This window comes from Juglans regia, chromosome 3 (assembly GCF_001411555.2).
Source record: "Juglans regia cultivar Chandler chromosome 3, Walnut 2.0, whole genome shotgun sequence".
NCBI classification, from domain to species: Eukaryota; Viridiplantae; Streptophyta; class Magnoliopsida; order Fagales; family Juglandaceae; genus Juglans; species Juglans regia.
This window is the reverse complement of record NC_049903.1, coordinates 1,108,530-1,134,373: the sequence shown is the minus strand read 5'-3', so window position 1 is coordinate 1,134,373 and position 25,844 is coordinate 1,108,530. Positions and strand designations below refer to the sequence as shown.

At 33.3% G+C, this 25,844-nt stretch overlaps 3 protein-coding genes across 5 annotated transcripts; 2 read left to right on the top strand and 1 right to left on the bottom strand.

Moving 5' to 3' along the window:
* The first annotated feature begins 2,583 nt into the window (after positions 1 to 2,583).
* On the top strand, positions 2,584 to 7,221 carry LOC108981115 (GDSL esterase/lipase At5g03610-like). Its single transcript, XM_018952197.2, has 5 exons — positions 2,584 to 2,709; positions 2,800 to 2,994; positions 3,179 to 3,453; positions 5,821 to 6,121; positions 6,791 to 7,221. The coding sequence occupies exons 1-5, from the start codon at positions 2,643 to 2,645 to the stop codon at positions 7,003 to 7,005; spliced, it is 1,053 nt and encodes a 350-aa protein (XP_018807742.2). The 5' UTR covers positions 2,584 to 2,642; the 3' UTR covers positions 7,006 to 7,221.
* Positions 7,222 to 8,324: 1,103 nt separating this feature from the next.
* LOC118347924 lies at positions 8,325 to 16,335 on the bottom strand. Its single transcript, XM_035688253.1, has 6 exons — positions 16,135 to 16,335; positions 12,778 to 15,711; positions 11,709 to 11,979; positions 11,126 to 11,204; positions 10,394 to 10,514; positions 8,325 to 8,450 (listed from the first exon to the last, which is right to left on the bottom strand). Exons 1-6 carry the CDS (start codon positions 16,333 to 16,335, stop codon positions 8,325 to 8,327), a joined length of 3,732 nt encoding a protein of 1,243 aa, XP_035544146.1.
* A 5,587-nt stretch (positions 16,336 to 21,922) lies between these two features.
* On the top strand, positions 21,923 to 25,694 carry LOC109013606 (GDSL esterase/lipase At5g03610-like). Of its 3 annotated transcripts, none has more exons than XM_018995749.2 (5): positions 21,923 to 21,950; positions 23,203 to 23,403; positions 23,648 to 23,925; positions 24,699 to 24,996; positions 25,256 to 25,694. In XM_018995749.2, exons 1-5 carry the CDS (start codon positions 21,941 to 21,943, stop codon positions 25,462 to 25,464), a joined length of 996 nt encoding a protein of 331 aa, XP_018851294.2. In that variant the 5' UTR covers positions 21,923 to 21,940; the 3' UTR covers positions 25,465 to 25,694. The 3 variants fall into 3 exon arrangements, with proteins under 3 accessions (XP_018851294.2, XP_035544474.1, XP_035544473.1); XM_035688581.1 differs by lacking the exon at positions 21,923 to 21,950 and adding an exon at positions 22,552 to 23,063; XM_035688580.1 differs by lacking the exon at positions 21,923 to 21,950 and having other exon boundaries at positions 22,552 to 23,403.
* The last annotated feature ends 150 nt before the right edge of the window (positions 25,695 to 25,844 follow it).

The window sequence follows — 25,844 nt, the reverse complement described above, 5'->3', positions numbered from 1 at the left end:
CCATAAAATTCACAGGCATAAGGATAATTAGACGTTAATTGACTAATAGAGAAAAGATTTTTCGTTAAATCCAGGACAAGTAAGACATCTTTAAGCATAATACAAGAAGTACCAGTACTAATAAAAGTGTCACCTATATGTGTAATTTCATGAAGACTACCGTCACTAATAATTACTGCATCATTGCCAAGGTAGCAACGAATGTTATTAAGTATACCTGAGTTACTTATCATATGAGCAGAGGCACCAGTATCAGTTGTCCATTCAGGTTCGTGAGACGAATCATGTAAAGTCATGATGGCTAAGGCTTGCGGGATATCGTCGGGTTGGAGACTGTGATTGAACCGATGCCAACATTTTAAAGCGATGTCCTTTTTTTTTGCAAATTTGACACGTCTCGAACGAGATGGGTCAGGGGTAGCCATCTGCTTTTGGTTTTGATTTGGAGGACCTCCAGTAAGAACTTTAGAATTAGTAACGTTAGGTCGTGTGGTGTGGCTAGCTTGTGAGAAGCCACGTCCCTTAGATGAAAAAAAGCCTTTGGGTGCGTACAATTTTGCTGGCCCTTGGAAAAAGCATGAGAGCCCTTCTATCCATAGAACACCACAGGCTGTGGAGAGAGTGACTCATGCAACTGAGAGTGCATCTCGAATCCTTGGAGCAGAGGCACCAGTTCTCCATACATCGCCATAGGGGGTTTCAGCATGGTTGTTGTGAAATTTTCATACTTCGGATCGAGGCTATTGAGAAGAGAGAAGACCGGCATCTTATCACTCACCGGCTGGCCAATTGCAACAAGGTTGTTGCACACTCCCTTAAAATTTTGAAGGTGTTTCGCCAAGGATGTCGATACGTCTTTCCTCATGTAGGAGAGTTTTTGAGTCAGCTGGAACTCCCTCTCTTTGGAGTTTTGAGCATAGGCCTCTTGTAGGGCTTGCCATACTTGGTGTACGGTGTCTAGGCTGACCACTAAGCTGGGGGATTCTTTTGAAAGGGTGCCGATAATCCAACCACAGAGGAGACGATTGCATTTGCACCATTGGAGGTATGTTTCACTTAGCTCTCTGGTGGTGTTCATAAGGTCTTAGCTTTCAACCAAGGCCATGATTTGTTCCCTCCACAAGGGGTATTTCCCCTGTGTCAATCGCAGTGTTACGAAGTTGCTCACAATGAGTGAGATGGAAGCCATGGGCAGAGTAAGACTCTCTTACTCTCAATAGGCTCTTGATACCATAAAGAGAATTGCACTCTAGGTGTTTGTGGAAAAATCTCGCATACCGTGAGAGTCCATAGAGAGTCTTTCAATATATATACGTCATGGGAAAAATTATAGAGAGTTGTAACGTTACAAAAAAGAGATTTTCTCATACAAATATAGAAGGAGAATAAAAGAATTTCCATATTTGTTGTGCTTGTAGCCGTTGGGCAGTGGGCATGGCTTCGATCTGGTGGTGTAGTTGCCATATAGGGATTTTGTTAGCGGTTGGAGAAATCGAGATTTCCTTGTGTAGATTCAATAGACGCTTCATATATACAAGTTGTAGGGAATTAAGTTGGACTAGATCATGGCCGCTCTCCGCATTTGTTATTTGACTTAATTGGTTAGCTTTAATTGTATCTACGTAAGATCAGAGTGTCTCCTCGCTCGCAGCTTCTCAATGAATCTTCTTGATCTAATTTTTCTTTTCTTTTTCTTTCATATTTACTTCATGATCTCTTAAAATGAAGCTACAACATCATTGGTCCTTGACGTAGCTTGATCTTTCTGAAAGGGTGATCATGTACGTACGTGGCGCTTAATATGTTACTAGTAGGTCAACGAAATTAGCGTGATATATATATAGACTGATCTCGAGATTAATTTTATAGTACTGTATTTACATTCTCGTCATAAATATTATATTGCATATTGCACGATGATCTTTTAAGCTAGCTGTCAAAGTCTCATGTGCATCATGTTCATATTTATAATTTGATTATTGAAAACCGACTACGTACCATTCACGTTGGCCAATTAATTAGGAACGTTAATTTAATCATCCATTATACAATTATGCACATAATTGTTGACGTTATCCAATTAATCTAGCCCGCCTTTAATGACAGATCAATTAGTCATGCCATTCCAAAAATGAATGAACTTTCATATTTCAACTTATAATATTTTATGGTCAACAACTTACTCGTCCATATATATTATATATGTATGAGTAATGTTAGATACATTTATGCAAATTCTACATACTTCTTTTAAAATAAAGTATGGTCTATTATTAAAAAATAATTTTTTCATATATATATGGTCACAATTTTACTCATTTTTTAAAAAAAAATGTACAAATTCTAAAATGCAAATATAATTTCTATGTATTGTTGATGAGTAGGCGAGGGAGAGAATGTGATATAATAATTAGGCCAGCCGAGGACCTCGGTATAAGGTAACGAATGGGTAAACTTGTGTGCCACGCGGGCCACGGCCACTATGTATATAATATATATTAGATCGAGCATGTGTGTATATATATATATATATATATATATATATATAATGACATTAGGCCTTCAATATCACTTCCATCAATTGCTTTTGCACCCTGTATTTATTCGTTGCACACGTTTTGCTTCTCTTGATCATAGCTATAATGGATGCGCAGCAAAAGCTTTTCTATTCTGTTCTCTGCTACTTCCTAGTCTTGTTCCTTCTCTCAGGTTCTATCACTTTTAAGTCTGCTCCTTTTGCATTTTCGGTCAAAAATAATTACCCCTCTCATATTTAGTTATATTGGTGATTTGTTGCAGGGCAACAAGTACTGGTGCAAGGACATTTAACTTCTGATTTTCATCCCTCAAAGCTCTTTGTCTTCGGGGATTCATATGCAGACACAGGCAACACCAACAAATCTGAATCCGCTTGGAAACATCCGTATGGCATAACCTTTCCCGGTAAACCATACGGTCGTTTTTCCGATGGCCGTGTCCTAACTGATTACATTGGTATGTGTCTCTTGTCTCTCTCTCACATGATTTGACCATTTCTTTCTACCATCGATGTTACATATCACGTACGTTGGTGTGTCTGATCCCTCTCTCACACTTATAATTAAGCATATATCTCTAATATATATATATATATATATATTTGTGTGTTGAACCTTATTATATATGTATATGTGCGCAGCCAAGTTCATAGGAGTCAAGTCTCCGATTCAGTATAGATGGAGGAAATATGGGATCTCACTATTGAGATATGGAATGAACTTTGCTTATGGAGGAACGGGTATATTTGATACTGTTGTGTACCCTGGCCCAAACATGACCACCCAGATCGATTTCTTCCAACATCTCATAAAAAAAAAGGTGTTTACTGCTAGAGACCTGAAGTCCTCTGTGTGCCTTGTCAGTCTTGTGGGTAATGACTACTTTACTTACATTGCCAGGAATGGATCTGCACAGGTGAGAATTTTTTATCGATAAATTAGTATAAGTACTGATCATATGTGAAAATTTTGCCACTAGTTCTTAATTATGATCTAGCAGTATCATTATTTCCCTTAAGTAGAAAGAAATTATTAATTGGGTAATTACTAGTTGTGGAGTTTTGGTCATTGGCTTTTCACACGATCGATATATTTTTTTCTGAGCTTCATATATATAGGAAGCGGATCGACTATGCCGCCATTAGTGTGCGTTTTGAGTCAATTTCTATATGATGCTGGCCACATGATTAGAGCTAGGAAAAATGAGTGACGTGATCAGTATCACACTTTTGCATGTATCTAGAAATATTGGTGTGTATTATCATATTTCCCCAATTTAAATTGCGTGCATATAATATATGGCAGCTTGTCTTGCGGAAAAATTAATGGAAATTCTTCTCTAATTTTACCTATACAATTTTCATACATATGGTCACGATGATCCCTCTAAAATTAAGACTATATTCAACATCATTTATAGATACTTTATATATATTCACTAATAGCTAGCTAGCTAGTAGGGGTACGTGCGCATGTGACCCGAGCACCCGCTGAACCCGATTGTGCTGACTCGAACCAACCCGTATTTTATTGGGTATTACTTGAGCGGATCTCCGACCCGACTAAATTAACGGGTTTATTAATTGGTGTCAACCCGTCCGAGAGTTCCTCAAACCCTAACCAGTTGCTTACTCAATCATTGGACTTGTACTTGGTACCCACCGCGAAGCTTCCATATTCATCTTATCAATCTTACCTTCACCACCAAATCAGAATTCAACAACAGAAATATTACAGAAAAATCAAGAGTAAAAAAATGGAACTTGAAACCGGTATGGAAGTTGAAACTCATGGCCAAAAGCCAATAATGTGGCAAAATCTCGCTGACTATGCTCAATCTCGGTGTAGTAAGGTGCTGGAGATACCCTCGAGTACTATCTCGGTACTCCTACGCCATGGTGAGTCCAAGCTCATCTTCATCGTCTCTCCCTCTCTCGCTCTTTTGTCTTGGAGGCCATCTCTTTCCTTCCACCCAATACCCCATACCCTCTTCTCGTCCACCATCAACTAAATTCCTTAGCAGTTGTCTTGGAGCCCCCGAGCCTAGAGAGAAGCAAAAGAGGATGAATTTTTTTTAGCTTGATATGCAGAGAAGAAAAGAGAAGAGAAGAGAAGAGAAGAGTCTAGAAGATGCCGTTAGACACTGTTGTTTACAGATCTGCTTTTGTGCCTTCAGCGTAGGGTTGCTCGAGCTAGACACCGCCGTTTACAAATCTGCTGCCGCCGCCGCTGTTGCTGGTGTTGGGCAGGTCGAGGCTTGGGGATGACTCACATTTTCAGTGAGATCTTCTCCTTCGATCCCAAGACGACTTCTCCTTCCATGCCTCAACCTGAATCAGTTTTCGTTTCTCTTGTTTTTTTGAGAAAGATAAGCTTTCGTTTCTAGAAGCATGGAGAAGGAGAACAACTTGTTTTTAAAGGTCGGGTCATACGGGTTCGACCCGGTTTGACTTTGTTCGGGTCAAGTCAGTTCGGGTTGGCGCCTTATGAGGAGGATCACGGGTTGGGTCGGGTACAAGCCCGGCTTTACCAGGTCGGGTTGCAGGCCTACTAGCTAGCATCACTTTAGCTGTCTAAAACGAATTAAACTAGTTAGTACATGATAATGACTGTAAAAATTATAATTGGTCAATAAGCATATATTGTCAGGATCGACTATTGACAAGCGCTAGCTTAATTAAACAGAACAGACAAAGTCTTAGCTAAGAATTTGGCGTTTCAAAGATCAAGGAATATTTCTTTCTTTTATTTATTTTTCTTTTGTTAATTCAAATTATATATGTTTGTATGATTTTACTCTTGGCAGCATACTATATATCTATGCTCGCTGTATAGAGAATAGATGTCATAAGCACTGGCCGCCTCGTGGGTGTGGGTTAGGTGAATGATCTCTCGACAAATGAATTAATTAATGTGGTATATACGGGACCCACTTGGTGCATGGTCTATGATTAGCCGACTAATATTGCACCAAGTTTCTTTAATTTATGTATCTCAACCATATTATATAATATATATATATATATATATATATTTATAGCTAGCGGTCACACTTCTTTAAATTCTAGTCGCCATATATCTTCTACTTCAGATCGATATAGATTCCCGGCAGGCCGGCCGTCCTCCTTGCAAGACGATCATCTATATAACAACGTCGACCATGCATGCATGCATATATTATTGTAAATGTTTAGTACTCTAATATTGAGTTCCATGATTAATTACTTATCCTTCATGATGTACTGGTACTGTTAATATTTATCCCAAAATTCATCTGTTTTAGGGTTGGCAATCATTCATTATAGCATTGATCAACCAACTTGCTGTCAACTTGAAACGTATTCATGGCTTGGGAGTTCAAAAAATAGCTGTGACAGGTTTACAGCCTTTGGGATGTCTCCCTGCGAGAACAGCCACTTCCTCATTTCTAAAATGCAACGCAACTGAGAACTCTCTTGTGAGTTTCCACAACCTTTTGTTGCAGCAAGCGGTGGCAAAGTTGAACAACGAAACCAGTACTGGTCGCTCTTCTTTTGTTATTCTTGATCTTTATGATTCGTTCATGTCAGTATTGGAGAACAAAGGTACGTATAACAACCCCCAGTTTTTACTTATTTATTTTTTTATAAGCAATATTAAAGGATTTTATTGGTAAATAATAATTAATAGGTATAACTCATATATACACATATACATTAAAAAAGGCACCTATGCTTGATTGACAATTACCGATTGCAAGAAATTCATGGACAAATAACGTATATATATATATATCACATGAATTGACCCAGTCATGTTATCATTATTATTATCATTATATAATTATTATTATTGTTATATAAGCAGCATTATAGACAAAAATTATAATAAATTTAAATTATATTTCTAAAAAATAAACAAACAAATAAGAAAAACCCTATTTATTAATATCATTTTTTAAGGACTGAGTTTTATAATTTTTTTTAAGAAGATGACAATACTCCAATTTTATTGATAACTCTCATTTATGGTGAAAGAATAGTACACGTCAAGTTTTATAAAATTCAAATTCAAATTTAAAAGAAACTTTATTTACAGCTACTAGATCTCTTAGGCCGGCCGGCCGGGCTGGAGGTTTCCATTGTAAATTCCCTTAATTCGTCCTATATAAAACTTTGGTTCACTTTCAGGTACCTATCATATATGCAAATCGATCGACTTCTAATATTGGATGCAATAATTAATATATAGAACTATATTTTAATTTTGTGCAGGAAGTACAAAGTTTGAGAACCCGCTGAAGCCATGCTGTTTTGGCATAAGCAGTGAATATTCCTGTGGGAGTGTAGATGCAAATGGGGCTAAGAAATACACAGTCTGTGAGGACCCCGAATCAGCATTCTTCTGGGACGCAAGTCATCCTACGCAGCAGGGATGGCGTGCTGTGTTTCCAGCTTTGCAAGCCACTCTTAAACAACTATACCACTAGAGTCATGACCTGCCTATGCACAAAACAAATGGACAAAAGTATTCATGTTGTGATTTTATATTCAAAATAGTAATTTATTTTATACAATTAATTCAAGATGAATTCTACGTCTTTGTTTGTTTCTCCCATGCATGCGGGGATATATGTATACGTATTTATAGCCCCAGTACATGATGTTGTATTAATAATGCAATAAAAGATTATTTTATATATGCAGTCTATCTTAAATGTTGTACGTACGTCCGCCACATAATTTAATGTGCATTAAATTATATATAAATCTTGATATATAGTTAATAGAGTCGATCCTCGATCTATATATAAAAAGTCAAGATAAAAAACCCTAACATTAATGCATGTAATTAAAAAGACCCGTTAGACACGGAAACAGTACTACTTAATTGGTTCCTTCGTTAATCGCCCGAGGGAAAAACTTGCGTTAATTCTCGTACGTACCACATATATATTTGTTCGATCGATCGTTTGCTGTGAAAATTTCAAATTCTTTACCAAGGCCATTGAGAAGCCACCAAGACTTCTTGTGCTTTGCAATTGGTTTGCCAATAGCAGCAAGTTCATCACAAATGGTCTTAAACCTCCTTAGGTAATCATTTAAGGAATCAGATCATTTTGTGATGGAGGTGAGCCTGTGCTTAAGAGCAAGACTTCGATCAGAGAAAACTCTTGCAAATGCATGAAAAAGAGCATTCCACACTTTTGAGGTAGTGTTTAGACCAACAACAATGCCTAACACTTCTTCAAAGAGTGTAGTTATAAGCCAGCCTTTAACTAATCTATCAAACCTGTGCCACTTTGGATACAGTGGGTTAGGCTAAAATGAGTCACCTAGAAGAAATTGTGATGGTGCTGAAACATCACCTGTTATGAATCCCTAAAGATCATAAATTTCTAGTATGTTTAGCATTTGTGTTTTTCAAAGTAGAAAATTGCTTGTATTCAGTTTGAAAGATACATAATTGGAGACATTTTGTGATACTGGATAAGGATAAGGGTCTGAGTTGGTAGAGGAACCAGAGATTGCAGAGGAATCCATAGATAGGAAAAAAAAAACACATAGTTCTCCATCAATCCATATAGGCTCTCATACCATAAAGATGTTTTGAGAAACTACTATCTCACGAGATGAGATAGAGAATGTGCTTTCATTCCATATTTATAGTAGCATATACAAGCTGATCCATATATGGAAAGTGTACAAAATATAGAAAGAATGCTATATAGAAAATACAGATTAAATACACAACTAATCAAACAACTATATACAACTGACATATTGATTTACTTCCGAAGTATAGACATTAGTTGACCTGAGTAGATTGTTGAGATAACTTGGGAAGATTGCGTAGATCTTGTGCTATGCAGCTTGATTGAAGCACAGCTGCTTCAATTCTGTCATTATTCCTTATATTCTCTCTCAAACTTAGCTGTGAAAGAAAACAAAGACCAAGTTTGTCATGCAACAACTTGAACTAATTTTTTAGCAAAGATTTTGTGAAGATATCTGCAAATTAAGTAAGAGAGGTAACAAATTTTGTTTCCAAAGTGCGAAGTGCCACTTTTTCCCTAACATAATGGTAATCAAGTTCTATGTGCTTTGTTCTAGTATGTAAAACTAGATTGACTGTCATATACAAGCTAGGTGCTCATGTTGTCACAGTGAAGAAATGGTGTTTTCAGTAATGGCACTCCAAGGTCTCTGAGTATAGTTGAAATACAGATTAAATACATAGCTAATCAGACTACTATATACAGTTGACAGATTGATTTACTTCCTAAATATAGACATTAATTGACTTGAGTAGATTGTTGAGATAACTAGTACAGCTGCTTGAATTCTGTCATCATTCCTTATACAATTTACATTTAATATTTTTATATGTTGCAATTAAAAGAAGAAGCTGACTATGGAAATGATCAGCTATATAGGAAATAAGTTACATGTCAATGATAAACTAAGTTTTATATTTTTCTTAATAATATGTTTCACCTAGATAATTTCAAATTATAAAAGAGAAATAATATGATGTGCTGGTGCATATAATTGTTTATTGTATTCTAATTTTCTTGAAATAAAATAAAAAATGAAAATAAATGTAATTAGCACAAAATTCTTATTTGATCTTACTAAGTTAGAAAAGGCCGAATAAAAAACTATGCAAGGAAACCATGCTCTTAAATGAAAAGAGACAAATTAATTGCCAAAAGTTGAGGAAGTGAAACATAAAAACTGGGAAAAGTACCCAATTATGAAATACTTTTTGTTAGAACCTAGAGCAAGGGTATCATTTATTTTCATAGATGATAAAATAAGACGAGATGAATTAAAATAAAAATAAAAATAAAAATTTAAAAAAAATATATTTAAAATATATTTTTTTAATATTATTTTTATTTTAAAATTTAAAAAAATTGAATTATTTATATTATATTTTATATAAAATTTAAAAAATTATAATGATTAGATGAGATGAAATGAAATGAATTGAAATGAGTTGAGAAGAATTGTAAAAATAAACTAAGCCTAATCAATATGCAGATAATAGTAATTTATTAAAAAAAATTAGTTTTAAACTTCTCATAATTCAAATTTCAAACTTCTCGTAATTTAGATTTCAAATTTCGTATCACCGCCTTCGTTTTTACATATATATGATTATATATAAAAATGAAATAATACTATAAAACCGAAGTGATAAAATAATTTTATATACATATATATATATATACTAGCAGTGGATCTACGTGCGATGCACGTTTGCCCTGTGTTAGATTATTCTAAAATATAAACATCTAGTGTAGAAGAAGAGAAATTAATGATAAGGTCTATGAAGATAACATAATTAATTGTTTAAGCAAATTATAATTGTTTAAAGTCTCTGATAATAGATTTAGACAGACTATATGTTTAAGCAAGTCAGGAAAGTGAATATTACATAATTGTTTTTTTGGTACTAAAAGTAAAGTCTGAAACAACTAAATATTACATAAAGTAAAGTCTGAAACGACTAAATATTACATAATTGTTTTTTTTGGTACTAAAAGTAAAGTTTGAAACAACTGAATATTACATAATGGATTCAAAGTGGTGTGTTCTCCTCATTCATAGCATTGTTCTCCTCATTCGCAGTATTTATGGAGAGAACGTTGAAGTTTTTGTGACGTTGTTTTTGGAGTTGATCTAAATCTGCACCCAATTGTATGATCCATTTTTTTGTTGAACATAATTTTGCAATATTTTGGATATACGGTAAATGTTCCTGTATGGTGAATAAATTTAATGTAAAATATATTTTTAATAACTTCCTATTTGAATATCTAAAAATAAATGTTTTTAAAATATAAATTGGAATTTGAATAAGTTGGTTACCTCTCCTGTATGTTCCATTAGTTCGATTGCTGTGCAACCTAGAGCTTCTTCTGCGATTTTACCGAACATGACAGCTCCTAGTCGTCCATTACCATCGTCAACTTCGATGTAAGCTCGACAGCTATATAAACAAACTATATTTTTTAGTCTGAATGATTAAGCAATAATTTAAATATAATATAAAATTGATTAAAGGAACATTTACGACGTAAAATATGAATATAAGATGTATACCGTGGTTGTGCATTACTCATGTATTTGCAATGATAACATTGAAATTTTTCATTTTGTTCATATCCAGTCCCCTTTTTACATCCAATGCAGGACATGTAGAAGAATATTTGATGGAGATCAACCACACAAATAGTTGCTTTAATCCAAAATTTTGCTTTCTGCATTAATTTTGCAACAGATATATATTTTTAGTGGTTGTAAATAATATGTAGTCTTAAGATAAAGTTAGAAATGTACCGTCATCGGCTGTAATGATTTAAGAAAACCAGCAAGATCATCAAGCTTAATTATGTCTTTCATGTCAACATTTGATGTCGATGCTGATGCTGATGCCGTTGTGTGATGTAGATTTTTTTCGACGATTTCTTCAAGCAGTGCATGGTTTAGCATTGTCCTAAATATTTTTAAAATAATTTAAAATGAATGAGAGAAATAATGGAGGAAAAGATATAGTAGGTACAAATTGTATATGTATATAATAAAGTAAGAAAGAATTACCATTGACATAATGGAGTTGCAGCAGGGATGACAGGATTTAAGGTAAATACACTTGTTGGTTGAGACGAAAGAGAGAGACCTATATTATAAAGAAAAGATATTTGTTAGTAGATAATAACATTCTATTTTTAATAAATGTTGATACTATAAGTTGTGTGATATACCATTGTATGAACCAACTTTTATACGTGTTGCGAGTAGAGTTGGCTTAGCTTCAATAATATCAGAGATTGTTCGGCATTCACCATCCACAAATCGACTCCACATAGTCAACCATATGGGCATTAGGCTGTAAATTTTAGGAGAAAATATTTAAAAGTGTAGTATGATGAAATAGTATTGAAAATAAGTTAATTAAAGAATTTATTAATATCACATATATAGTTGAGAAATCTTTTTTACCTCTGGTCGATAACATATATTTCTTGAATTTTTGTTGGCCCATGTTTTGAGGTAATTTCTCTAGGAGGTTTCATGTATATTGCGATCGCCAGAATAGCTGTCCAATTATGTTAAAAAAAAAATTGTGAAAACTGAATGAGAGTATCAAGATGTACGTTAAATATATCGATGTGATATTTACCTATTTCAGTTCCAGTGTCTTTGTACTCATGCAGATTGGTGAATGGGATAATATCATATTCTGGTGGTTGTAATTCCACTTCATTATCTTGAATGTTTTCGATGATTGTTCTTGAATTTAAGATCCACTGGTATTCATGCGCTTCAATTCTATGCCTGGGATCTAAAGGCTTAACATAAGCATTACTGATGTAGTAAGACCGGAAGATGTGCAACATGTCATTACGTAGGTCTATATCTTTGCCGAAAATTGTTGCTTGTAGTCGGTTGCCCTGCATAATATTGTATAAATGAATAGTTATTTCTATTCTATTGATTGTAAAATAGTATTTATTAAATATATATAAGATTTAATCTGAGAATATAGTTAGAATGAATCTATGCTGTAAGGGGAAAACATATTTATTTTGGATATATCATGTGAAGGAATATAATATAAATATTAAGTATATTTTTGCAAGAATGATAATGATATCAATGTTACCTCAGGGTCTATCAATGTCAGATTTTGATATTTTGTCGGTGAATGTTGTGCAGTACGTTTGGGAGATTTGTCTGACACAATCATCTTGATGCTCCAATTTTTTGTACTTGGAGTAATGTCTTTGATTGAGGTATAGATAGTCCGCATGTTGAAGCCTACTTATAAATGAAGAGAAAAAAAATATTAGTTTAAACAATTGAATTTAAATAAGACAATTTCAATAATAGAAAAACAGGAAGTTCTGAAAATTACATAATGGAAAAACAAATTGTATTTAATTGAGAGGTATATATTGAAATTTGATTACTTACAGAAGTTTATGATGGATATGCTAGTGTTAGTAATTCTTTATAAACAATATTATTTGTTTCAGCTTCTTCACAATCTTGAGTTGATACTGGTCTTATAAGAACTTTTACTGAAGCAGAAGTCTTGGCTCTTGATAGTGCTACATAGAGTTGGCCATGACAAAATACAGGTTGAGGCAAGTATACACCAACAAAATCTAATGTCTGTCCTTGTGCTTTATTTATTGTCATTGCAAAACTTAATCTGATAGGAAATTGTGTTCTTTTGAATGGAAAACCACTATTGTCATCTGCATTTGGCAAGAAAGGAATTCTTGGTATGAAAACTCTTTTTCCGGTGTGGTGACCAACTGCAATTTCAGCATCAATGATATTTCGTTCAAAGTTGCGACAAATAAGACGTGTTCCATTGCATAAACCTTCTGAAGGATTGACATTTCTGAGTAACATGATGGGACAATTTTTTTTAATAACAGCTCATGAGGTGGAAGTCCATTTGGTGTCAATGTATTTAAAAAATCCTCCATGATTCCTTGTTCTGATGTATCAATCGTTTCATCGAAGCTATAGTATTGTGTAACTGTACCAGGAAATCTTTGAATAAGTATTGTATTTATCTCATCGACAGAGTTGTTCTTTGGTGTCAAGATAGCTCGATTTGTCATTTCGGATAAATTTTCTGAATAGCTGCCAATATCTTGGAAGACTGCATCGATCAGATCATCTAAAGACTCCACATCATTTCTGTAAGGAATGAGCATTTCATTGGGAATTTTGATCTTATTCTCAATTGTGATTGGTGTTGTTCCATTTCCGACCTGAAGTAAATAATTTGAGAAGTTTGGATCGAATCTTGCTCGCATATTCTCACTCAACCTAATCTTAGTTAAAGTAGACCACAAATATGACGATGCTAAACTGGCATTAACTTCTTCTTGTCTTGTGCCTTTCCGAATCACAGGTAAGACTTGACGAAAATCTCCACCGAATACGATAATTTTTCCACCAAATGGTAATCTTGAATCAGTTATGTCTCGTAACATTTTATCCAATGCTTGCATACATTCTTTTCTAGACATAGGTGCTTCATCCCATATGATTAGCTTTGCAAGACGTAACAATTTGGCAAGAGCACTTTGTTTGCTTACACAACAAGTACTATTTTTGTCAAGATCTAATGGAATTTTGAAGCGTGAATGGGCTGTTCGACCTCCAGGTAAAATAGATGCAGCAACACCAGACGATGCAGTTGCAAGAGCAATTAAGTTTCTTGATCTTACTGTAGCGAGAAGTGCTTTATATAAGAATGTTTTCCCTGTTCCGCCCGGACCATCAATAAAAAATGCAGCAGATTCATTTAGAAGGACTTTCTGCAAAATTGATTCATATGCGTGTTGTTGTTCAGAATTAAGACTCATCGAAGCCATAAGATCTTCTTCTGGTATTGAAACTGCAAATTCATCATTTATTTCTCTAGCTTCAGTTTCGTTCTGATCAAAAGAGACATCATGTTCTATTAAATGAAACATGTTTATGTCTTTTCCCATCGATTCAAGTGTAGAAGAGATGCTTCGTAAGACTTTTGTCCTAATATCTGCTGATGTTGCAACACTTGTTTGGAAATCACTTGACATATCTTGTTCAAAATATTCCCAAAGTTCTCTAGGATTTGTTGGATTACAGTATACTAAAATTGTTGCAAATAGCCGTCTTAAACTGTGTGGTATTTGGTATAAGGAAGCCTCTTGCATACAATCTTGCAAACTGGTATCTCTTTGTAACAAACCATGTAATGTAGCTGCTTCACGAAAGGTTGGTGCAGTGACGTTGCCAACTGTTTTGATGTGGTCAAATGATAAAGGGCCTCTTATATGATTTAACAATATCCGTAAGTAATACCTTTCACCTTCGAATGGACTTGCTGTAACAATGCGGCCTATAACAGTTTTCTTCTTTCTTGGAGTCCATATTTTGTGTTGTTGGTTCCAAACAAAAGCTTCAGGAAATTCTTTGTACAGTAGTTTTCGTGCATTTTCATTAGTTTGATTTGTTGAAAAGAATTCAGTCAACATTGATTTTGCCGTAAAATCAGATCTCAGAATATTGTTAAGGTTGTCATGTGCATGAAAAGCTACCAGATGTTGATCTTCAAGATGTAGATGTAAACTGTAAACTGATGGATGCATTTCATTAAGAATAAAACCGTATATTCTCCACATAGCTTCTGGTGGAGCAATCCATCTGGCTGATTGAAATTGTTGGATTTCATCTATATCTTGGATGTTTTGTCCAGGAATCAAGTTGAAAGCAACACGATCATGACCTTTATAAATGTACTTATAAAGGTATTTGACTGCTTTGATTGTTGAGCAAATTTCTACATTCAAGTGACAATCAAATTTTGCGAGGAGATATGGATTATGTGGAACAACCCAACGGTTATCTAAATCTTTACCTCTGACTTTGACAGTCATTTCATTATCACAACGTTTGTACTGTGGAAAACAATCGATTCCAACGGTTGTGTTAGGTACAAAACCTTTTGGAAAGTGGTTTTTACAACTGCCATTTGCTTTCATACACACATTGTTCGGATTCAGTACTCCACAGGGGCCGTGCATCATATGTCTTTTTACTGTCTTGTGCAAATGTAGATTTCTTTCTCTGTCAGGTATTTCTGCTGATACAATTTCATCAAAAGATTCTGGAGTATAGATTTTCCAATCTCTTTGTAGTATGATCAAGAAATGTGCATGTGGTAGTCCTCTTTTTTGATGTTCAATGACGTATACGTATGCTGAAACTTTTCCAAATATCTCCCGTTTGAATAATTCATCCTTCAGTTCTTCTAATTTTGCTCTAAAGATACGTGCAATCAAATCAGGACGATTTTGTGCTTCTTCTTGTGGACCCAATTCATCTAAGATTTCTTTCCAACTTGGGTTGCATGTCATGGTTAAAAAGATGTCCGGTTTTCCAAAGCGTTGGACTAAAGTCATTGCTTCCATATATCTCTTACGCATATCTCTTGGACCTCCAATAAAAGAAGAAGGCAGAATGATGCGTTTACCAACTTTAGAAGCATTGCTTTGTCCAATTGATAGACTGTCAACTATTCCTTGATATACTTCAGATCGAATCTCTTGTTGCTTATTACGAAAATAATCCAATCTTGACGTCTCAATTTTTACGTACATATCAACAACAAACTGCTGCAGTAAACGGCCCGAGAATAGTAAAATAGATTTTGTATTTTTCCTAATTTGAAGTTTGTAGCAATAGTACTCGCGACATGAGACAACCTGTTGTTTTCTGTTTTTTTTCAGCACTGTAAGATAATAAATTTAATAAATTAGAAATGTAACATTGTTATATTAGAACAATTAAAAGTTAAAAGAAGAATTATTATTTTAACCTTCTTGTTCCTTTATAAGCAGTTGTTCTGCTGATACTGATTGTTGAGGGTCGACTGATGCTCTTGTTACTTGTTGTGGTAGTCTATCACCTTTCTTTATTCTTAATATTCCTTGGTGCCAACCAGTATCACCAAAAGGAAATAACAATGGATACTGCAGTGGATCATAACAGCCAAAATAGTATTGGACTATATGACTTCCACCTGCATGATTGAATACCACAATATTTCGTCCTCTCAAATGTTCTGAATCATCATCTTCAATCCAAATAACTGCTACTTGAGAAGCTGACGGAGTGTTAAAAACACGCTGATCCAAACCCACATCTGATCTGATATGAATTTTGTGATTTTCCAAATTGGGCAGATCTCCAAGAGTTCGAAAGAATGTTGAGTATGGATTAACATGAAGAATATCCATAAGTTGAGCAACAGTTGATGAATCCAATCTTCCAATGTCATAAACACGATTGTCCAATTCATGTTCGGTATCATAAAAATATAATTGTAGATATGAAGGATGTCCATCCAAAGGAATCAAATCATTAATATAATGATAGATTTGACCTTGAGTTCGAAATGTGTAAATACCTTTGTTCCTTCTACACAAATCTCTATCAAATTTAACTCCAAATGATGTGAAAGCAAATTTGTTATTGTATGTGCGAACATACGTAAGAAAGTTGGTTGATTCAACTGTGTTGGAAGTAAACAAATAGTAAAGTTGTTCTGGAACATCATTTGTAGTTAAAGAGATTGTTCCATCGGCACAACAAAAACCTTTTGTTTCATGTTGAAATCTTTTTGCTTCACAAAATTTACAGAATGGTACTGATGGTAAGAGAGTTGCCTCAAATGGCACTGTTTGTAATATTTTCCTATGACCAGCTGATTGTTGATGTTGATTTCCTATGGAAGAAAGATGAATCATAAAAGTGAGGTAAATGTTTAAAGTTGCTATAGTTTCAAATGGTGGTATCATTGAATGAAGTTGTATATAAGAAAGGAAAAGAAGGAAAAGAAATACGATTTAATTTTATACATCTTTCTTACCCCGAAATAGAGATTTTGTTGATGTAATTTCAACTGTGTTTATTTCCTGATAGAGTGCTCCAGAACTACCAATATTAAAGCTATAATCGAATTGTTCAACGGAGGATATATCACTGGTTCCAGCTCCGGCACGAAAAGTGCGTTGTCTTTTTGTACAATATGGCCTGACTTCTTCATTATTGTGTACGGATTCTATATGATCTCCCAACACATTTGTTTCGTCCTCAACGATTGGTTGAGAGAAAAATTGTTCTTCATGTTGAGTAGTATCATTCGTAAAATTCATTTGTTGTAGATGTTTTTCTTTCTTTTTTTGTCGTATATGTTCTCTTTCTTCTAAAGAAAGAGTCTCATATAAATTGTTTATCTTAGAATGTTTTGTAGTACCTTGGGAATCATTTTAAACAAGAATCAAAGTTATAAGAATATCGAAGAATTAATTAATCATATAATGATAAATTTGTACTAATTTATTAATATAAGCTTACCACTTTTCATTTATATATGGAATGAAATAATTCTTCTCGATAACTGGATAAAAGAGAAACTCATAATGATGCAAATTGAAAAACCTTTTTAATCTAAGTATGTATTCCAACAGAATAAAACAACCTATTGAAAAAGATATATTTATAACATCGTTGGTTACCTTGGTAGTCTTGATAAAAGACTAAAAAAACTCAGTCAACTCAGCAAATTTAACGAAGCTGTAAAAAAGAGATAATGAAAATTAGAAATAAACCACCAATAGATATAGAAATTATATAATTGTTATAGCATGAATTGCTGATGAAGAAAGTAGAAATAAAAAACTTACAGTTAAATTAAATATTTAAACAAATAAAAGGAAACAACAAATTTTGAAATTCATGAAAATGTTATATTTTGTTTGCAAGTTTTTATATATATTTTTTGTCTCAAGTTTTTGTCAAATTCTTTAATTAAATTTTTGATTTTTAATAATTTCAACATTTTAGTAATAGATTATGTATAATTATATGGGTAAAACTGTAATCAGAATAAATTATGAGGTTTTTAATTTAGATATAAATAGCAAAAGGAAATAAAATTTGCTTAGTAGTAAGATAATAGTAAAAGAAGTATAATTATATAATTATAATTTAAAAATATTTTAACAAACTTTATTATTAATATTCATAAAATTTTTATTTCATTATGTTCTTGAAGCATATTTTAAAATACAAGTTTATGCACAATATTAATTTTATTGAATGTGTACTTTATTTTATTAAATTATTTAATTAAATTTTCGATTTTTAAAAATTTCAATATTTTACTAATTGATTATGTATAATTATATGAGTAAAACTGTAAATATTGATGTAAGTATTTACATATAGAACTAAATTTGTCGGTAGAATTTCTTGTCTCAAGTTTATATATATAAAAACTTTCATTAATACCACTACTAAAATTTCATTTTTTAAAATCTAATAATTATTTAATCAGAAAGTATATCTTTATTATTTACAAACTTTATTATTAATATTCAAAAAATTTTTATTTCATTTTGTTCTTGAAGAAATACAAGTTTGTGCACAATATTATTTTTATTGAATGTATACTCTATTTTATCAAATTATTTAAATAAATTTTGGATTTTTTTAAATTTCAATATTTTACTAATTGATTATGTATTTATGAAATTATTTAAATAAATTTTGGATTTTTTAAAATTTCAATATTTTACTAATTGATTATGTATAATTATATGGGTAAAACTGTAAATATTAATGTAAATATTTACATATAGAACTAAATTTGTCGGTAGAATTTTATGAGTAATTTTATAACAATTTTTAAATTTTAATTCAACTATAAATAGTAAAAGGAAAACAAATTGTTTAGTAATAAAATAATAGCAGAAGAGGTATGATTAAAAAAATATAATTTGAGAATATTTCAATTTTATAATAATTTTTATTCAACTGTTATATTTCATTTTTTAAAATCTAATAATTATTTAATCGGAAAGTACATCTCTATTATTTACAAACTTTATTATTAATATTCATAAAATGTTTATTTCATTTTGTTCTTGAAGCATATTTTAAAATACAAGTTGTAAAATTCAATCATAATATTCAATGACTCAAGGAGCATTGAAAAAATTCAGAATATTTTATTTTTATATTATTCTCACATTTTTTATTATTAAAGTAAATCTCTTTTATTTTGAAAATTCTAAAGATATTATAATGATAGAAAATCATTTAGATAAAAAGATTTTAGTTAATTAAAAATATTATAAGATTTAAATTATATTAAAAACTCTAATTATTTACATGATTTTAATTTTTTAAAATATTTAATAAAATTCTATCATTTATTTTACTGTTTAGAACTATTTATTACTGTAATTGTTTATTATTATTCACGAGTAATGTTCAGTACTGTTTATTATTGTATCATATACTACAGGACTGTTAATTACTATTTATACTGGTTAGTAGTATTTATTATAAAAAAATCTTCATTACCTTCTAACACTCTACATTCCATATTATTTTTAATTTTTATTATTTTTTTATCAAATATTTATTATATGTATAATATTTATTATAAAATTTTTATTTCATTTTGTTCTTGAAGCATATTTTAAAATATAAGTTTATGCACAATATTGATTTTATTGAATGTATACTCTATTTTATCAAATTATTTAATTAAATTTTCGATTTTTAAAAATTTTAATATTGTACTAATTGATTATGTATAATTATATGGGTAAAACTGTAAATATTGATGTAAGTATTTACATATAGAAGTAAATTTGTCGGTAGAATTTTATGAGTAATTTTATAACAATTTTTAAATTTTTTTTTTCTATAAACATGCATATGTAACTAATAAGATATAACATTTAAATATGTTGGAATAACATTTATTTTGAAATTATAATTTAATACAGCTCAAAGTTCAAACAGAATAAATATTGAATAAATGATATTAAATAATTAATTTAAAAGATTCTAAAATCAGAGAAGCAAAATAAACTATTTCAGTTATCAGTTCACAATATGAAACTAAAAAGTTAAAAGATCCATACTTTTGATATTTTTATATGAGCAGCTAGTTGTTGAGATATTTTGTTTCCACTTTCAATTTCATGGAGCTCAACCTATATAAAAAATTCAACAATATAAAATTCTAGTAAGAACAAAAGTAGAGTTGTAAAAAAAAAAAAAAAAAAATTTACTGTTATTTAATATTTTCAGATGAAAAATTGTAAATAATACAACATATAAATAGTTAATAATTTATTTGATTTCGGAAACATTTTATTTTGAAAGCAGTTTCTCTCTCTCCTACGCGATTCCGGAGCTCGGCTCCTCTCCTCCAGCGAAGCCCGTTGCCGGCGAGCGCCGGCCATCATCACCGCCTACACCGGCGTGTTCCCCTCACGCCGATGAGCATCCCCGGCACCACCAATGTTCCCCACGCGCAGCCATGCTTCTCGTCCATGGAAAGAGAACCGAAATGGGTTTCTCCCATTTATGTGGTTTTTTGCCGCCGTACGCGGCCACCGAAGGGCACGACCACCACCGAGGAGTCCCCCTCAAGGTGGCGATCATCCCACCCACCTTCGAAGGCCGCCACGCGCAGCCCTCCGTCTCCCCCACGGAAACCGAACGAAAATGGGTTTCACCCATTTGTTTCATTTCGCGCCGCCGTACGTCGCCACCGAAGCTCACAGCCACCACCGAGGAGTTCCCCTCAAGGCAGCGACCATCGCACCCACCTTCGGAGTCCCCCACGCGCAGCCCTTCGTCTCCCTCCGTCTCCCCCACTCAAAGGCACACGGACAAACAGAAAAATATATTCGAGAATCAGAAAAGAGAAAAACAAAGTTAGAGGTGAAATAGAAGTGAACGGCGTACCAACGGCGAGAAGAAATCTCAGGAGCACGGAAAAATTTTTTCTTCGAGTTGAGTTTGGGAATTGTTCTGTAAATGTGAATTGTGTGTAGATTAGATGAGATATTTCATCTCTTATACGTGAATATTAGATATTTTACATAAGGATTAGATATTTTTAGTCTGTAAACGGTGCTAACCGAACGAAGAGGAAGAGGAAGGGAAACACTGAAATTCGAACTGAATTTCAAAACGGAACGAGAAAAGTGAACTGAAAAAAAAAAACGGTGCCACTGTTCACTACTGTTCATCTTTATACGTGCTTTTAAGATAAGGAAGATATATTCATACCATTATTCACTGCATCCATATACGCCACAAATTAGTACTGCGAGCAGGTTTCGTCGTTTTATAAAAGCTTACAGTCACCCGTGAAAAAGTACGAACACGCTGTCACCCTTGTTGGGTAACATTAGGCGCCGACTGTGACCTCACATATAAAAGGACGTACCCTCGGGATTATTAAACGAGCAAGTACGTACGTGTCCATATATACGTACGAGTGTGAAAAATAAAAATGAGTTTTGCAATATAATTTCTATCATATTTTATATTCTACATATCTTTAAATTTTTAATATTTTTTTAAATTTTTTTTGAGTTTATTATTTTTAAATTATTTCAAATTTTTTATTTATTATTTATATAATAAATATTTGATAAATAAAAAAAATTATAAAAATTATAAAAAAATTTAGAATGTAAAGTGCGAAGAAATTGTGAGATTTATTGAATAAAAATTAACAGCGTTCCCTTGGCCTTGAGAAAAAACCCATGGCCATGGATGGTTGTGCTTCTCTTCCCTCCACCAAATGCTAAAATTAACCTACCATTTTGAATTCAAACATGTACTTGTGGCTAGACATGATGAGTTTCTAAACTCGATCCTTAAATATTATATAGAAGTTAATTAGTTTGTGTGTTTAGTTTTAATGCCATTTTACAATCTCTAGTCTTTCTCTAACACTAATTGTTAGCTATAATGTACGTGCAAAAGCTTCTGATCTTTTCTGTTCTTTGCTGCTTCCTCTCGTCCATGCTCTCAGGTACTTGATCTTACAGTATACAATATCTATATTATAAATATTCTATGGGTACTTTGATCACCTTTGCCATCATGAATTGTATACTTCTTTTTTTTTTTTTTTGAAAACAATGAATTGTATACTTCTTGCTAATGACGTAATTTATCATGTGCATGCATATATATATATTTGCAGTTCTGCTACAGGTACCCGAGGATGGGTACCTTTTGCGGAATCGGCTGACGCAGCTGATATTATTATTAAAAAAAAACAACGATTTCAGAAAAGGATAATTATTGAGTTTTTTTTTTTTAGTTTATTTTCTCAACTCTGCACGCTAGTCGAGGACTTCAGAAGTCCATCTCTACTCTCTAATCACGTTCTGCGATATTTGACTTACTTCAAAACTTCAAGATCAAACCTCTCCTCCTCTCAAGATCTGGGCTCTTTCCTCTCAAGTTCACACTCTTAGATCTGGACTCTCTCCTCTCAAGATCAAACCTTTCCTTCTCTCAAGATTTGGGTTCTCTCCTCTCAAGGGTATCATTATACGTGTGCCAAAGAAAGGGGTATGGGAATTGAAAAACTTTCAAATTCTTCAACTACCTTAGCTGGAGGGGACTACTCGTGGCATGGAACCCGGGTGTTTTCCCACTGTAAATTCTTCAAGGACAGAACTGGAAAACAGGGATCTCTCTGCCAATCTCTCTCTGTCCGTGCACAACAAGGGAAAATGGAAATGGTCATGGACTAAGTTCTATCAATTTTTGGTGAGTAAAAATAATAATATAAATTGTAAGAGTGGATTGTGAAGAGAAACCAAAGAAAAGCTCTTGAGACTGTTAGGTTGCATCTGTTATCTGTTCACGACCTCTCTTTGAGAAAAGCAAGCATCAACATCATGGATTCGTTGGATCGTCACCAAAATTTGACTCAAACCTGATTTTAAAATCAACCCTGTCTGTTTCGTTCCAAAAAAAAGGAAGAAAAGTTTCTTGCGTGAAGCGGGTGAAAAAACGCCACAATCACCCAATCTTCTACATGGGTAGAAGAAGATGAGAAGAACCAAACCTGGGTTCAACAACACGTGGGTAGATGAAGAAGATGAGAAGAAGACCCCTTCATGCTTTGTTCGTGAGTGGACATGTCGTTTGGGTTAAACATAAAACGTGCCGTTTCAATTTTTCCACGTGGAGGGACGGGTACGCGGGGGGGTTCCCACGCCGTGTGCAACTAGACTTTTTGATATATTTGTGCGACTTATTACGTACAGGGCAGCAAGTGGTGGTGCGAGGACGTGTGCTGCTAGCTTCTAATTCTCATCCGTCAAAGCTCTTTGTCTTTGGGGATTCATATTCAGACACAGGCAACACCAACAAAACTCAGTCCGCTTGGAAATATCCCTATGGCATCACCTTTCCTGGTAAACCGGCCGACCGTTTCTCCAGTGGCCGTGTCCTGACAGATTTCATCGGTATGTAACCTACTGCATACGCAATATTATAACTTGATTATTTCTTTCTCCAGTGGCCTCAATGCTTCAGCTTGAAGATTGAGCACGAAGTTATCTGTGTATGTACAATTAGATATTCTAGGCTAATTACGTGCTGTGTATATATGCATTTATACATATTGATATGACTATTAAGTAATTTCACACACTGTACTAATGCATATATATTTATTAATTTAATCGTATTCATCATGCGTACGTGCAGCTAAGTCCATAGGACTAAAGAGGACTCCGATAACATATAGACAGAGGAATATTGAGACCTCATTGTTGACATATGGAATGAACTTTGCTTATGGAGGAACGGGTGTGTTTGAGACATTATTGAAATCTGGCCCAAACATGACCACCCAAATCGGTTTCTTCCAAAATCTTATCAGAGACAATGTTTTTACCGCTGCAGACCTAGAGTCTTCCATGACCCTTGTCACTCTAGCTGGCAATGACTTCTCTACTTACATTATCAGGAATGGATCTGCCCAGGTAAGAATTAATGGTACATTCATATACATACGTAAAATTTAAACAATTAATTTGATAAATTATATAAATCAGCGCCGTGCATGACACGGATATGTTGAAATTTTGCTACCTGCAAGATTATATATATATATATATATATATATATATATATATATATATAAAAGCAATATCATGTTAATTCTTTTCTCTTATGTGGAGAAAATTCTTGGATAATTATTAGTTATGGAGATCGATCGTTTGATCTTATGATAAGGGATATGTTGGATAAAACGAATGACGATAGCTTGATCTTCTGGGTAATTTGTTTTCTGCTAAATGCGGAAGTTCTGATCTATAAATTAATTTACTGATAATGACTTCCGGCTACTTGTTAAGATTGCGTTTGGATGTTGAGATGATTTCAGATAATTTGAGTTGATCTATTAATAGTAATATTTTACAGATCTTATTAAGATGTATTTAAATATAAATAGGTTGATATGTGTGTTTAAATATATAAAAGAAGTTGAGATGGATTTAATATTTTTATAAAAAAATTAAAAAAAATAGTGAATCTCATGATGAATAATTAATTTGAAATGGATTAAGGTCACGAGTGTGTTGGCCTTAATAGAATATTGTCAAATACGTATAGTACGTAGGAATTGTCGGGATAGACTTTTATTTTTTTGTTTTGTTTTTGTTGTCCTCATATATTAATATTACTATATTTTAAACTTTCCAAGGTGAGAACTGAATTAATTACCTTCTTCTGAATGTATAATCTATTCTAGGGTTGGAAGCCTTTCATTACAGCAGTGGTCAATCAACTCACTATCAACTTGAGACGTATTCATGGCATGGGAGTTAAAAAAATAATTGTGAACGCTTTACAGCCTTTAGGATGCGTCCCTTCAAAGACAGCCATATCCTCATTCCAACAATGCAATGAAACGGAAAACTCTCTCGTCGTTTTCCACAACCTGTTGTTGCAGCAAGCCGTGGCAAAGTTAAACAGCGAAGCCAAGGATTCTTATCCTTTTGTCATTCTTGATCTTTATGACTCCTTCCTCTCAGTAATCAAGAACAAAGGTACGTACGTACGTTTATCACCACCTAATTATTAGTCATTATGGCATATATATATATATGTACTTTGATTAATTGGGCCTTGTCCTAATTAAGTCTTAACAATATTGTACATGACCAGCCCATAAATGGACATCAACTCCGAGTACTTTTCAATCAGTTTGGTTCGCTTTAAGGAATCGAACCATGCATTTTCCTTGCAGTCTTGATCTACTAATAGATCAGCAACATATAATATATATCTTCATGATCTCGTGTGCAGGAGGTACACAGTTTGAGAACCCACTGAAGCCATGTTGTTTTGGTATAAGCAGCAAATACAACTGTGGGAGTGTAGATGAAAATGGGGCCAAGAAATACACAGTTTGTGAGGACCCAGAATCAGCATTCTTCTGGGACGGAGTTCATCCTACTCAGGCGGGATGGACTGCTGTGTATTCTGCTTTGAGAGCCACTGATCTCCAACATTAACTTCATTAGATTCACCAAAAAGAAGGGAGGAAAATGCATGTTGTACGTGGTAATATTATTGTTCGTATTGTTTTATGTAATTCCTAGCTATTTTCTGTCGTCCCGCGTATCGTCTTTGTTGTATTGAATAGCTGGCTGCAGGGTTCTATCTCCTGTTGGTTTGCGCTGCTATTATATATATAGGAGGTGATGCTTGGAGTCCATGCCACTATCTATATATATATCATGAGTTATTCTCTGTACGGATAAACTCGTAATATTTATATAAAAATAATAATTAATAAATTTTAAATAAATTAATGAGACGAATTTTTATGTCTTTGATGTATTAATAAATGGGGTTAAAAATAAATTTATTGGTAAATCATACGTAATAAAGC